General features: G+C 39.7%; 1 protein-coding gene across 1 annotated transcript in view; it reads right to left on the bottom strand.

Moving 5' to 3' along the window:
* Positions 1-15,021, bottom strand: part of DMD (dystrophin) — a 1,607,686-nt gene that overhangs the window by 1,053,915 nt on the left and 538,750 nt on the right. The window contains exons 25-28 of the mRNA XM_037050278.1: positions 13,765-13,935; positions 6,174-6,356; positions 2,648-2,782; positions 576-725 (exon numbers count right to left, since the gene is read on the bottom strand). Coding sequence (XP_036906173.1) covers positions 576-725; positions 2,648-2,782; positions 6,174-6,356; positions 13,765-13,935 — 639 coding nt within the window. The remainder of the gene's footprint in view (positions 1-575; positions 726-2,647; positions 2,783-6,173; positions 6,357-13,764; positions 13,936-15,021) is intronic.

Genomic DNA, 15,021 nt, shown 5'->3' on the forward strand with positions numbered 1-15,021 from the left:
ATACCATGTGTAAATATTTAAATACAAAAATTTAAAAAACTCTTTTTTATCATTTGGGAAGAATAAACTGCATCTCGTATCTTGGGTACCAACAGAATCACGTGTATGTTAACAGATAACATCTGACCATAACAAAAGTGTGTGTGCCTTTGTGTATATTCACAGTGAATGCAGTGGACAGACAGACAGACAGAGACAGAGAGAGGTAGATAGATGTGGCAATACCTACACACACTGCTTAACTGGGTAGAAAAAACAACTTTGCCATCAGAGAAGATCTGATTTTGAACACCAGGGTATTCACTCCTTTGTGGAGTCGATCATGTTTCTATATTTGGTGTGTTTCAGTTTCCTGTGCAAATCAAATCCCTACTTGAAAGTGGTTTTTCTTAAAGACAAAAATTATATAATAAACATGTAAATATGTCAGTCATGTCTAGCTTGTGACAGTTTCTGAAATGTGGAAGCTCAGCTAATGTTTAAAATACCACTTGTTTTATTTGAGAAGCCTAAAAGTATTTGCTAGAGGTTTATGCAAATCAGTTTAAAGAGACACTTCACTCTTATCATCGTACCTCTTCATGTAGTTCTCTCCACCGAGAATTAAAGGTCTCCAGTTCCTCGTTGATCAGCTCGTCCATGACTCCGCCATCTGTTAGGGTCTGTGCCAGCAGGCGAATCTGATTCGGGTTATCCTCGGAATGTTGCATCAGATTGTCAAGTGACTGAAACACAGTTGCAGTAATTACTCGTTTTCTCTAAATACATTGAATTAATACAAAAATGCTCAGTGGCTTCTGAAGCAATATTGAATTGGGAGCATAAAGCATCAAAGATTGCTGTTATTTAAAAAAAAACAGAGGCTGGGGCAAAAGTAGGTTTGCAGTTGTTCGGATGGAGAATAATACAACGATTAATAAATAATACAAGAATAAACTCTGTGTTTCCTGTACTCACAACTTCAAATCTCCTTTCACCCCACCCTCTATTTTGTTGCTCTATGTAAATCTTCATGGGTGTTTGGCAAGAGTGTGGAATGAGGCACTTAAAAATGATTCATGGCCACCTCCTTTGATGCCCTCTACTCTTAAACCTGGAAAGGTGAAATACTCAGTGTCTCTTACACCTACTGATAGCAACATGACGTGATTCTAACAGTATTACGTAGGTAGAAATTCAAGAGTTTCCCTTCCCAACTTAAAAAAAAAAAAGGCACAGTCTCTTTAAAAGGAAACCCTTTGCCCTTCGCCCTTCAAACGTTTTTACACACCCAGAGGTGAAGCAGCCATCTTTGGACTGGGAGGCAACAGAAATGAAAATGAGGTCCTTTGATGTGACCATATGATAGGATAGCCAACTGCATTGTGCAACCTTTGTTCTGGACACCACCCTTTAACTAATGCCATGTAAATTTGCTCCTGTTTTTTGGAAGGTGCAGTGCATTGCTGATTCACAAGGAATGTCTGGTCAATGAACATCTCCAAATGGGACTGGCCCAAAGTAGAGTCCATGGGGGGCCTCCCACTGCTCTTCGATAACTCTTTAGCTTTTATAATTTTCTTATGAAAATAAGGAAGTTTGATACAATGATGTCTAGGTTTCTACTCTTACATTCTGAGATGCCAAGTATATTTTGTCGCAAGGAACATTTTGCATTTTCTTCCCAATTTGATTGATTTATATACCTCATATTAGCATATTTACACAGGGGCTGGACCACATATGACTCTACATACAACGCATATGCCACAATACATATTCATTTTAGATAAAGGAGTAAGCAAAAGTACAATAAAATGAATGCAACACTAATGACTAAGTGTCAGAAGTTCACATAAATTAACATTTATGTATGAAAACTCTTTCCATTTTATTTTTCAAATCCTTCAAAATAGAACTTGAAAATATACTGAAATTTGGAATGTATTAAATTATATGAGTATGTTAAAGACATTTCTAATATCAAAACATGCCCATTTAATACCTGAACACATCCATAAGGTATGAATTTATGGCTTTCAATAACTTAAAAATGTCTCGATGCAGTACGCATAGCTTTGAAACTAGAAATAATATTTTACATTATTATCCTCTTTAGCCCTCCTCCAAAAAGAGGGAAATTGTGCATCCAAACTGTCTTTGTAGGTCTGTAGTAGACTTAAGCAGGCAGAGAAAATGACCAACATAGAACTTAGTGATATAGCCCTGGCTGGTGTGGCTCAGTGGATTGAGCGTGGGCTTGGGAACCAAAGAGTCCCTGGTTTGATTCCCAGTCAAAACACATGCCTGGGTTGCAGGCCAGGTCCCCAGTGAGGGGCATGCAAGAGGCAACCACACATGGATATTTCTCTCCCTCTTTTTCTCCCGCCCTTCCCCTCTCTCTAAAAATAAATAAATAAAATTAAAAAAAAAACTTAGTGATATAGCCGAAGACAAATATCTTCTATAGGGGTTACTTAAAGTCTTTCAATCCTTGAGACTGGAAGGATTTTAGAGGAAACAAAGGCTTTATCCAAAGCGCCAGTCGGGGAGGAGGGAGGCATGGCAGCTAGTCTGTGTACTGCTTTCTTTGAACTCATTATTGGGTCCTTGACATCTTTGGATACTGCATATACATTGTCATCAGTTAGATCGATTTACAACGTACTTCTAGCACCTCGGAGATTTCCTCAGTTCCACCAGGGATGGTTTCAGTGGTTTTCAGCTTCCATTCTACCTCATTTAGCCATTTGTTTGCCTTCTCCAAGTAGGACAGCAACTCGTGCCAACAAGCCCAAACTTCCTAAGAAGAAAAGGAAGATCCCGGATGAAATACTTCAATGGAAAAGTGACAAGGAGACTTTGGCATTTCCATTTTTAAAACTTCTAAAAAGATAAGATTCCTTTTATTTCGCTCACCTTCCCTTCGCGGTAGATCATTGAAAATGCAACTAGTCATTTGGATCACTTAATATGTCCATAATTACAAATCATTAAGGAAATATCTTATTACATGAATAAATTCAAGGTTCAGTGATTTACTTTTTTAAATAAAGAAATAATTCATCAACATTAAAGTCTGGGAAACAGAAAAATAAATTTGTACCTAAAAATGCATCTATAACCTAACATCCCAACACGTCAATTACCACCAATTTTCTGTGACCTCCTTTAAACTTTAGCATATATAAATTTGATGGCTAAAATTAAAGTATGAATTTAACTACCACGTTTTTTTCCCACTAAATATTATATCATATAATTTTTCTTTAATCCTAAGAAGACATTTTTAATGAAAATCTAAGGTTAAAGTGGCTATCTATGTTTTTATTTCTTTAAGATTTACTGAACAGTTATATCATTTTTAGTTTTGTTTGCTCTTATAAATTTGTGGTGAATGTCATCATGTGTAGGAATTTTTTTCATATTTCAAATTATTTCCTTGTGGTCTATTATCATAAATATGACTACAACCTATGTTAAGGGTATGGCTATTTTTAAATGGCTTGTGAAATATATTGGAAAAAACTGACTGCCATACAAAAGGACTTATACACTAAAAAGCAAAACTTTAAGATTGCTACCAGAATATATAGAAGAGGATTTTTCTGATATTGGGATGGGGAAGGAAAGCCCGAAGCAGTCTTTCAAAGAAAAAGAGAAATGTGTATCGAATAAACACATGAAAATACATTCAAACTCAATAATCAGGAGAATGTAAGACAGGATTACAATGAGGTATTTGTGCCATGATGACTGATACATATATATGAGAATTCTGACAAGTTTAATTTAAGTGTGAGAGAAGAGATACAGTAACACAAATTTGCATTTCTTGCTAGTAGGTGTGTGTACTGAAATAAACCAGTTTGGAAAATATTTTGTCATTCTTGGTAAGGGGAGTATTCACACACCCACCCTCCTACCAACTCCAGTTTTCAATCCATATCCTCAGAGAAACTGTTTTGTGTGGATGACACAGATAGTCACGAGAATGTTCATTTCAGTACTTCTTGTGATAACCGAAATTTTAAATAAGAAAGAATACAACTGTGATATCCGCTGGCAGGAGAATGGATGCATACACACATCCAGACTGTGTCCCATTTAAACTGAGAATAAGAAAGTAAAAATGAATACATTCACAAGCAGAACAATAGGGATGCATCCCAGACACAGGAAAATTGGGGGCAAAAAGAGCAAGCTCTAGAAAACTGTATAGTAGGGTTACCATTTTTTTGTAATGCTCAAAACAAGCACAATTGAGCAACATATTGTTTAGAAATTCCTATGTCTGTGATAAAATATTTGTAAGCAAAGGAGTAATAAAGGCCAATTTCTGGATCATGGTTGTGTCTGTCAGGATAAATGCAGGAAGATGCACTGGAAGATAAGAATATAAAAACAGCCCTGGTTGGTGTAGCTCAGCGGATTGAGCGTGGGCCTGTGAACCACAGGATCGCGGTTCGATTCCCAGTCAGGGCGCAGGCCTAAGTTTCAGGCCAGTTCCCAGCAGGGGACTCATAAGAGGCAACCATACATGAATATTTCTCTCCTTCTCTCCTTCCCTTTCCCTCTACAGATAAAGAAATAAAATCTTTTTAAAAAAAGAGTTTATAAAGAATATAAAAACAGTGATCTTCCACCCTGGATGGTGTAGTTTAGTAGATTGAGCATGAGGCTGTGAACCAAAGGTTGGCTGGTTCGATTTCCACTCAGGGCACATGCCTGGGTTGCGGGCCAGGCCTCCAGTAGGGGGTGTACAAGAGGCAACCACACACTGATGTTTCTCTCCCTTTCTTTCTCCCTTCCTTCCCCTCTCTCTAAAAATAAATACATAAAATCTTTTTTTTAATATCCAAATCCCCATATTCTCGCCTCTGCTCCTAGCCCTGGCAAATGATAGAAGACCCTCCCTCCCTACCTGAGGAAAACTGTTGGTCTAACCTGCCCAGCCAGTTTACTCATACTGGCTTGGTATTTTACATACAGTGTTTCACACAAAACAGTCAAATTAAGTATTTTGCTTTAAAAGATGAGAGAAATCTTCAATGTGGGTCATTTCCAGCTCCTGCTGGACTACAGGCTGTCTTCCTTCTGGGCAAAGATCCCAATGGGAAAATATAAATATCTCCTTCAATACCCTAGGGTACTTCAGAGCTTTGAAGATAAGGAGATGCAATTGGTGATGTGTCTTATTAACTTTGGTGCAGATTGAGGTAATGAACTATCTTGCTGATTTAACCATCGGGATGGATGGCCTCTTGTGGCCTCGATGCATCTGAAGGACGCAGCTGGAGAGGCTGAATGTACTGCCTTTAAAGGTCACCTTGGCAAAATAAAATATGGTCCCGCAGCCTGAAATGGAGCTAAAAGCCATTTAGAATTAACAGTTTGGAACTTGAAATTACTTTGAAATCAACAGAATTGAAATTGACTTTCAGCCCTGGCTAGTGTGGCTCAGGGGACTGAGCACTGGCCTGTGAACCAAAGGGTTGCCACTTAGATTCCCAGTCAGGACACATGCCTGGGTTGCAGGCCAGGCCCCCAGTAGGGGGCATGCAAGAGGCAACCACACACTGATGTTTCTCTCCCTCTCTTTCTCTCTCCCTTCCTCTCTCTCTAAAAATAAATAAGTAAAATCCTTTTAAAAAGAAAGAAATTGAAGAGAATATAAACGAAAAAGGAAACTTATTTTCCAAGTGGTAAATGAACCTGGTGGGGTGTAACGCCCCATCCTGAGTCAGCCATATTGAAATGCCAAGGAAAATATAAAAGAAACCATTGTAAACCCACAGCTTATCTATGAAACAAATATGACAAATCTTTAGGTGGCAGAAACAAACAGAGAGGTTGGACCAGAAATAATACAATGGTAATAATAATAATAGTGAGAAGAAGAATCAGAATGATAGTTGCTCACATTTACTGAGCCCTGGGCTAAGAACTTTAAACAGAACACACCTCATTTACTTTTCTCAACACCCTATGAAAGAGGTACTATTTTTAAGTTCATCTTACAGATAGGTGTCTAACAAGTTAAGCAACTAGCCCATAGTCAGAAGCTCTAAGTGCCTAAATGAGTAACTTGAGCATAAGTATTCTTGCACCAGAGTCCATGTGCTGAATCACTGTGTCCCTCACATGACCCTAAGTATGCACATAATTGATAAAAATCAGGAAAAGCAACTGACTTCCAAAGTCTTGCACTTCCCGTTCAGCCTGGTGCAGAACCACCGGTAGCTGCTGGTGAGGCTGTCCAGCTCCTTGTGTAAGGCCTCTTGTGCTGCTGGGGGGGCTTGAGCTATGACACTATTCACGGACTCCGTAAGGAGCTTCACTTTGGCTTCTTTTTGCTGGGCCTCTTCTTTAGCTCTCTGGAAAAGAAAGAATGTTCTGCTCATAGCAAGGCAGGGGCTTCCCTTCCCAAATGCTTTCCTTAAAAAAAAATTTTGTATTGTTGTTCAATTATAGTCATCCCCATTTTCCCCCCATTACCCTCCCCTTCCCTACCCAGCCCCCACCTCCCACATTCTTATCCACCACATACTTCTTTCTCCACAACATATCTGTTAGACTGAGATTAATATAAAAAAGCCAATACTGAATCCAATCCCTTGCATAAATTTAGGTTTAGTTTAAAATTGGGAATTTGAAAGAAAACAGTCATAATCAGGACATAATAGATCTTTCATCAGAATAGTTGAAAAAGTCATCTGCATGGGGGTATGTATTTGAAGATATCTATATTCCTCTATCTTTCTCTACATGAAACAAGTGATAAACAAATATTTCAATACCAATTTCAAAAAAATCTCGTCTTCTAGAATTGAAATCACTTGTAAATTACTCAGATGATGAATAATATGGAAATCAGTACAAATACTATTTAAATCAAAAGATCACTAATATAGAAACATCTTCATTCTATATTTGCAACTATATTTTGATCAAAGAGAGTTCTGTTCAGTAACCGAAAATACAAAGGAGAAAGGGGAGGAGAAGGCAGCCCCTGACCTGGGAGGGCTGGCCTGGGACTCACAACCACGCCTCAGTCATCTCTTGTAGGAGGTAAACTAGTCCAGAGAATACCAAGATCAGACAAGGCTACTTCGTTAGCATTGTTGATCCGTGGCCACACCGCCACTCCACCCATCATCATGTTAGAATTCAGACAAGGACATAAAAACTGTCCAAGACACATAATGCCAAACACTGCCCTATCCTGGTTAATAGAAGCTACCTCTGCATTTTTAGCAACTCCACATTCAGCCTCTCTCTAGCCTTCCCTCTGCCCAGGGAAAAGTTATAAAGATATGCAATCATAGACTTATTCCCACTCACTGACAACATGTGATCTGAAGCAAAGCCCTTAAACCCTCCCTCAAATCATCTATCACTGACTCGAACCCTACAACAGGTTCTCTCTGACATGCTCTTACTCACACAACCCTGTGTTGTGTGCACAGGTTCCCAACGGCATGCCCTCTCCCTCGTGACCGCAAGTAATCAGCCCAACTTGTTCACTGACAGAGGTATCCCCACTGCTCTCTGGTTGGAAAGAGGGCATTTACGCTCCTTAACTTCCCGCATGCACATGTTAGAAATACAAACACACGCAATGAACCTCTCATTTGGGTTACTCCACAGGCCAACCCCCCAAGACGGGCTTTCAAGCATAAGTAGTTTATGCATGATGTGAAGGAAATACTAGTAGGGGAATGGAGGCAGGAAAGGGCACACAGATTTTAGGGTAAACTTGTAACCACCAATTACTGGTGGTGAGTAGAGTTTGATCATACTGGGAAGCTCTGGAAAGCACAGGCCTCAGAGTTATATCCTATTTGGGGGTGAGAGCACTGAAGTATTTGGATACCATCTCACATTACCAGTTGAAGGCTGCTGGGGGAATGTTCATCTCCTAGTACATGAAGTGGGGCACACAGGTGGCAAAAGTGGGATACAGAGGCCACAGAGAACCGATAGGTAAAGAAAGGCAGGTTCTGGAGTTATACCCTAAGAACCCCGAAACACCAGTTCAAAAGAACCTATGCACCCCAGTGTTCATAGCAGCACAATTTATAATAGCCAAGTGCTGGAAGCAACCTAGGTGCCCATCAGTAAATAAGTGGATCAAAAAACTGGTATATTTACAATGGAGTACTACGCAGCAGAAAGAAGGAGCTCCTACCCTCTGTAACAGCATGGATGGAACTGGAGAGCTTTATGCTAAGTGAGATAAGTGAGGCAGTGAAAGACAAATACTGTATGATCTCTCCTATAAGTGAAACCCAATCAACAAAACAAACAGGTAAGCAGAAAAGAACCAAAGGCAGGGAAATAAAGAACAAGCTGACAGTAACCAGAGGAGAGGTGGGAGGGGATAACCAGAGGAAAAGCGGGAAGGGTTTCCAGGATCATGTATGAAAGACACATGCACAAAGCCAAAGTGGGGTAGGATCCAGGGTGGGAAGTGGGGATGGCTGAGGTGGGGCGAGTGGTGGGAGGAAAATGGAGACAACTGTACTTGAACAATAATAAAAGAGAGAGAAGGCAGGTTCTAACAGGCAGCAGCTGGGCCAATGTGCAGTGAAGTCATGAGGGGAAGAAGATGTGGGCAGCAAACAGCAAGGTCAGCTATAAAACACCTCTATATATTGTAACGCAATCAGCCTATGCCTTTGGACTTGACCCCATCATGCCACAAAAGTATACACTATGATGGCAAATATGAGTTGTTTTGACATTTAAATGATTGCCTTCATGGATTTTAATTTAATGGATTGAAATTTTTAATTAAAAATTGTGAGTCAATCTGGTTTTTTGCCATCACTGAGCTTGGGATTTGTTTCTATATGAACCATATTTGGCTCTAGTAATTTTAGCATTACAAACAATTTTGACAACCATTAATCACATAGTGCGCACTGCCGGACAGACTGCACATTCTACCTTGTTGGGTCATGAACAAAAGCTCATGGGATGTGTTTTGTTATTTTCACATTAGCCAACAGAAAACACTGGTTCAGAGAGTTTACATAAATCACTCTGGGGATTTTATCTTTTCTTCTTCATAGTTTCTGCATTAAATGTACCTCAAATTCTCCATGAGATGAAGAAGGGGCATACAGTAGGGGATCCCAATAAATGAAATTACATTTGATGCAATTTTTGATGCAAAAAGGAAGAATCAGAAACACTTCTTTCCTTGTCTTTTAGGCTTTCATAAATTCTTTAGAAAAATAGGCTTAGGCCCTGGCTGGTGTGGCTCAGTGGATTGAGCGCTGGCCTGTGAACCAAAAGGTCGCTGGTTCGATTTCCAGGCAGGGCACTTGCCTGGGTTGAGAGCTAGGTCCCCACTACAAGACACTAGAGAGGCAACCACACATTGGTGTTTCTCTCCTTCTCTTTCTTCCTCCCTTCCCCTCTCTCCAAAAAACAAAAACAAAAACAAACAAACAAAAAACCAGTATTACAATAAACATTAAAAAAATAGGCTTAGGCCCTGGCTGGTGAAGCTCAGTGGATTGAGTGCCAGCCTGCAAATCAAGGGATCACCAGGTCAATTCCCAGTCAGGGCACATGCCTGGGTTGCAGGCCAGGTTCCCCAGTAGGGGGCACTCAAGAGGTGACCACACATTGATGTTTCTCTCCCTCTCTTTCTCCCTCCCTTCCCCTCTCTCTAAAAATAAATAAAATCTTTAAAAAACCATGCTTAAAAGTTGGGGAAAGTTCAGAGATGATAAAACAAAAGAAGATCTTGAAGCTAATAAAAATATTTAATATGAACTATAATTTCTAAAACATTATAACTAAAAGAGTAGATCATGAGGAATTTCCCCACTATTAGGAAAGGTGAACCACTACCGTATTTTTGGGCTATAGGATGCACTCTTCCCCACCCCCCAAATTTGGGAGTAATAATGGTTGTTAATGCTGCTGTAGTTACATTTACATTGGTGAAATATTATGTTATTTACGTTATTAAATATTTTACCATGTGTTTTGCTTCCAAAAAGTTTTCCCTATTTTCCTCCTCTAAAACCTAGGTGCGCCTTATGGTCTAAAAATACGGTAAACGACTGGCATAGTTCAGACGTAATCCTCCTCACAAACAATGGCTCTGCTCCCTCTGTATCCATGACTCTAACCATAATATTCAGACACTTTTCACTGCCAGTGCGTCAAATCAGTGGTTCTTAAAGCGTGGTTCCTTGGGAAGTTTTCGGCACTTTTCCTCTGCATGACCTGGAAAGTGTTTAGAAATGAGAAATCTCATTCCCAGACTCACTGAAAGGGAAATCCTGGGGCGGGGCCTGGAAGTCTATGTTTTAACAAGTTCTCCCGGTGATTCTGAGGCTCACGCAGTCAGTACTCTAGCCTGTTACCCACAGCTGAGAAGGGCAAATGCGTATGTGCTGGTGGCAATAAGCAAAAGAAGAAAACCCTGAAAACAGAAATTCCAGAGATTTCTTTCAAAGGGTCTAATATAAAGTTTTGACACACGGTCATTGCAGACGTCCAAAAAATTTTTGAAGTAAGATGTTTCCTCTCAAACACCCCTGTAGGCTTTTTCTATGTTAACTGAAAAGTTTAGTTTCCAGGAGACAAAGAGGCGATCAAAACAGCACTACCATTTTCAAGTGGAACACAGGAGAGCAAAGAAAAGAAACAGATGTCTACTTTTTTTCTCTGAGTAAATTGGGGAGAGATACTAAAGTAAGTCTATCAGTCTCCTCTGACAATAAAGATAAATATGCTCTCAATATGAGCAAAGGTGGAGGCCTGGACAAGGTATTGTCGCCACCCTCTGGATAGTGGAACAGACCTGAAAGACATCATTACCCTGACTGGCAGGCAGAAAACACAAGAAACAGGATCTCCCTGCCAACTACCTCTGTTCCTGTTGCCACAGGTGGCCTGCACTTTTCTGCTTTTCAATATTACCCCGAATGCACCAGCTTTGGGGCTGGACCAGTTACTGAAACCTGCAAATGAATGGAGACTAATTGGTAGGGCCACTCATTTCAAAGATTGTTTCCAAAAATTGAAAGTTTGAGACAGTCTGCTCTCCAGCACTGGAAAAGAAAAAAAAGGGGCAGCTCTGACTGGATGGTTAACCAGAGAGGCCAGCTGTGCAAGGGGAGAGGGAAGAGGGCCAGAGCGGGCTGGAGCCAAAGGAAGGGACCAGGAGGAGCGAGACAGCTGAATACAAGCTGACTGTGGAGTATTCACTGAGAAATCTGAGGCCGTGGCTATGCAGTATTAGAAGAGATGGTGAAAAGAGCCAGGAAGGGATTGAGATGTGAAGCACATGATTCATAGGATAGGATAGGATAGGATAGGATAGGATAGGATAGGATAGGATAGGGTAGGATAGCATAGGATAGTGTGGAATTGGGATGGGTTGGAAAAAGAAGGTAGGATAGAAAAGAATGGGATGAGATGGGATGGGATGGGATGGGATGGGATGGGATGCGATGGGATGGGATGGGATGAGATGGGATGGGATGCGATGGGATGGGATGGGATGGGATGGGATGGGATGCGATGGGATGGGATGGGATGGGATGCGATGGGATGGGATGGGATGGGATAGGATAGGATAGGATAGAATAGAATAGAATAGAATAGAATAGAATAGAATAGAATAGAATAGAATAGGCTGGGGTGCACTAACTGAGCTGATACACAATACATTCAATCCTTTTCATTCTACCATAGAAAAAAACCTATTGCCATCACTAAATTATTCAACCTATCTAGGGACTTCTGTTTTCTCATCAGCACAGAGAAGTGTGGACTATTTTGCTTCCGATGTACCTTCTAGCTCTCAAATCCTATAAAGATATAATCTTCTGAATGGTGACTTCTCTACAGTCAAATTTCAATTACAGTCCTCTTGTTTGAAATCTTCCTATGCTATTCCATCTCACTTGGAATGAAAACTTCTCAATATCCTACAAAACTCCTGTGTTAACAGATACGCATGCACGCCATCAAAAACACCACCGGTCAACTGTCCTGGCCAAGTTATCCCATTGACTCTCTTGAGGGTGGCGGGCCCCTTTCTCTGGGCAATCAGCCTCAGGGTCCTTGTGGGAGCTCCTCCCTCCAGGGCGAATGTGCTTCCCCAAGATCATTTTAAGGTCAGCCTTTTTCTTAGGATTCCTATCTCGGATTAAATATACTTCCTCACAAACGCCCTGGGAGTCAGTCACCACTTTCTAAAATGGCATCCCACCACCCCCAGCTCCCACCTGAATTCTATTTCACAATCCTGGTGTATTTTTTGAGGCCAACTCTCATGATCTCGACTAGGTTTACTTATTTCTCCATTCATTGCCTCTCCCGCTTGGAATGTAAGTTCCAATTTTCGAGGTAGCTCTTCACCTTGCTCACCATTATATTCAGTGTCTAGAAGGATATGTGGTACACAGTAAGCATGCTGTCCATATTTGTTGATGAATAAATAACCGGCCCATGGTATTATATGATGAGGAAGATTGTGCAACTTTTAATTCTCTAGAAACTATTGCTGTTTATCGAGACATACTTTTACTCACATTTTTACTTTACTTTCTACAGGTGGCTAAACCCATGATACACTTAATATTTATGCATCTGAGATTTCACATGAGTACTTCCTGTTATTAATTATAAGTATCCAATGAATCGTCATATAAGTTACACAATAAAGTATATGCAATTAATTTCTTACTATGCAGTATCAATGCTAATAATAATGGTAATAATCATAATCTCGTTCTGGCATCTGTTTTGTGCCAGGCACTAGATTAGAACCTCCTTGCTTTGCCCTTTGAAAAATTCTGAAAAAACAGTAATTTTGACCCCCAGCTCACAAACTGGGTTTATGTAACTCACCCAAGGTCATGCAGTTGTCAAGGAGCCAAAGCAGGTTTTAAAGTGTCTGGTACAAAAATAAGTTTGCTTGCTCTGTCATGAGGCCTCAGAGCTTAAACAAATCTCTCTTGATACTTCACTTAGGCTAAGGTGCTTTGATTGTGTGTCACTGCTAGTACGTAAACACAATAACTGTCATTGTAGCCACAAATCACCGAGTGCCCACTCGGAGCTAGGCAATTTACATACATGTACATTTCAATACACAGTCCACACTCACAAGTTAGGAAATGAGATGATTTAAGCATGATAAAACAGAGGATGACACTGACTGCTGATTTGCCCAAGGCCATACTGAAATGCTGTTGTGTAGATTCAATTCTCTGTTACATGTCAATTTGCTTGGCTCTAAATTAATGCCAATATTTTGTTACCCTCTTGTTTCAAGAAAAGTACATGGAAACTCAGTCCTTTTTCCGCCACATGAAAGGCCATCTGTTAAATACTTAGTTACCTTCAAGTCCTAAGAAACCCCTGTAACCCACCAAATTAACATAGCCTGTTGACTGCATTTTTTAAATGTCATGCCAGTGATACTTAAGACATATTCTTAGTTGCATTTTGCACCCTCTACGGCTAGTGTGATTAGCTGATGCCAATCTCTCAATGTTATAAAATTTCAAGGGGGAAGGTGTTCTAAACTGTGATCATCAACACTTGAATTTTGACCTGAATTTATTAAAACTAATAAAAAGTTTAAGAATTCCACATAGTCTATATCAGACCTGAAGCAAAATTAATTAAAAGTCAACTTTCTACTACTAAGCCATGCAAAGATGTGCAGAATCACAATTTCGAGCAATGTTGCACCTTTCTTTGTTTTTTTTTTTTTTCTTTGCTGTTTCATTTGGTTTAGTTTACCTTCATCTCGTCAACTGCTCTCTGTAATTCATCAGGGGTTTTATATTCAAAGTCTCTCTCTAGGTATTCCTCTTCAGCTTGCGTCATCCATTCATGCATCTCTGACAGATCTTTCTGAAGGCTGACAGTTTGATCCAAGCCTCCCTTTATGGCCTCCTTTCTGGCATAGACCTTCCAGAAAACAAAGCCACAAATAAAATGTGAATATTAAAAGTCATAAAACATTTGCATTATATTCTTACTGAGCTGTCTGGAAATAATAAAATGTTTCAACAGAAGAGATGGAGAAGTAAGAAGCTTGCGTGCATGAGGAAAATAACTCACGGTGATTGGATGCACTTAATTTCATATAAGTCTTAAAATAAGACATAGCCATTTACTTGGCATACTTAATAAAAATCAGCAGATTCCCCTATGACTATACTTTAGCTGTGATGTTTGGCAACACTTTTCTACAGAGAATACAGAAAAACAAATTTTCTTATAATATGTTTCAGTTGGAAAAATAAATATTATACATTGGCACACATAGAAGCAATGTCTTTGTGTTCTCTAATATTGTTTTATGATTTCAAATATCTCAGGAACTTAACATTCATACACCTCTCATAAATCAGAAGGAAAAAAAAGAGAATGGATAAAAGCCAGAAGCATGTAATTTGCAGAAGTAAAACTGAAATGTGGACATATATATGGGAAAGGATGCTCAATATCATTTATAGTTAAAGGATTGCAAATGGAGAAGAATTAATGCATTTTCATATGTAAGAGTGGCATAAAAATAATTAGATAAAATGTCCAGTTTGGGCAGGGGTCGGGGGAAGCAAAGGTTCGCATACCTGGTGGGAGAAATCCCCAACACAGTACAACCTTTTAGACAGTAAATTGACAAATGTAATAAAATGTTTAACCATGTATGAGTCTACTTTTCCACCTCGAAGAATGAATCTTACAAAACAAACCACGCAAAGTTGCGTGTACAGTGTTCGGATCAGCTTTGAAGACAACAACATACTGGGAAGAAACCTAAATGGGCTTGCACGGAGAGTTAGTTAAATTAATTGTGAGACACATGCATACAGTGTAATGGAATAACACCACGTGATGGCAGCACATCTGTACCGAAGTGAAAGTTGTTCAGTATAGAATTTTACGTTTAAAAAGCAGGTTGCCAAACAGTATGGTGTTAAGAGGAGACTTACGCTTTGTGAAGCTTTATGTGTTTATAAAATACTAACATTGAATAACACAATCATT

This window comes from Sturnira hondurensis, unplaced genomic scaffold (assembly GCF_014824575.4).
Source record: "Sturnira hondurensis isolate 20B ecotype Veracruz unplaced genomic scaffold, ASM1482457v3 Scaffold0006693, whole genome shotgun sequence".
In the NCBI taxonomy this organism is placed as follows: domain Eukaryota; kingdom Metazoa; phylum Chordata; class Mammalia; order Chiroptera; family Phyllostomidae; genus Sturnira; species Sturnira hondurensis.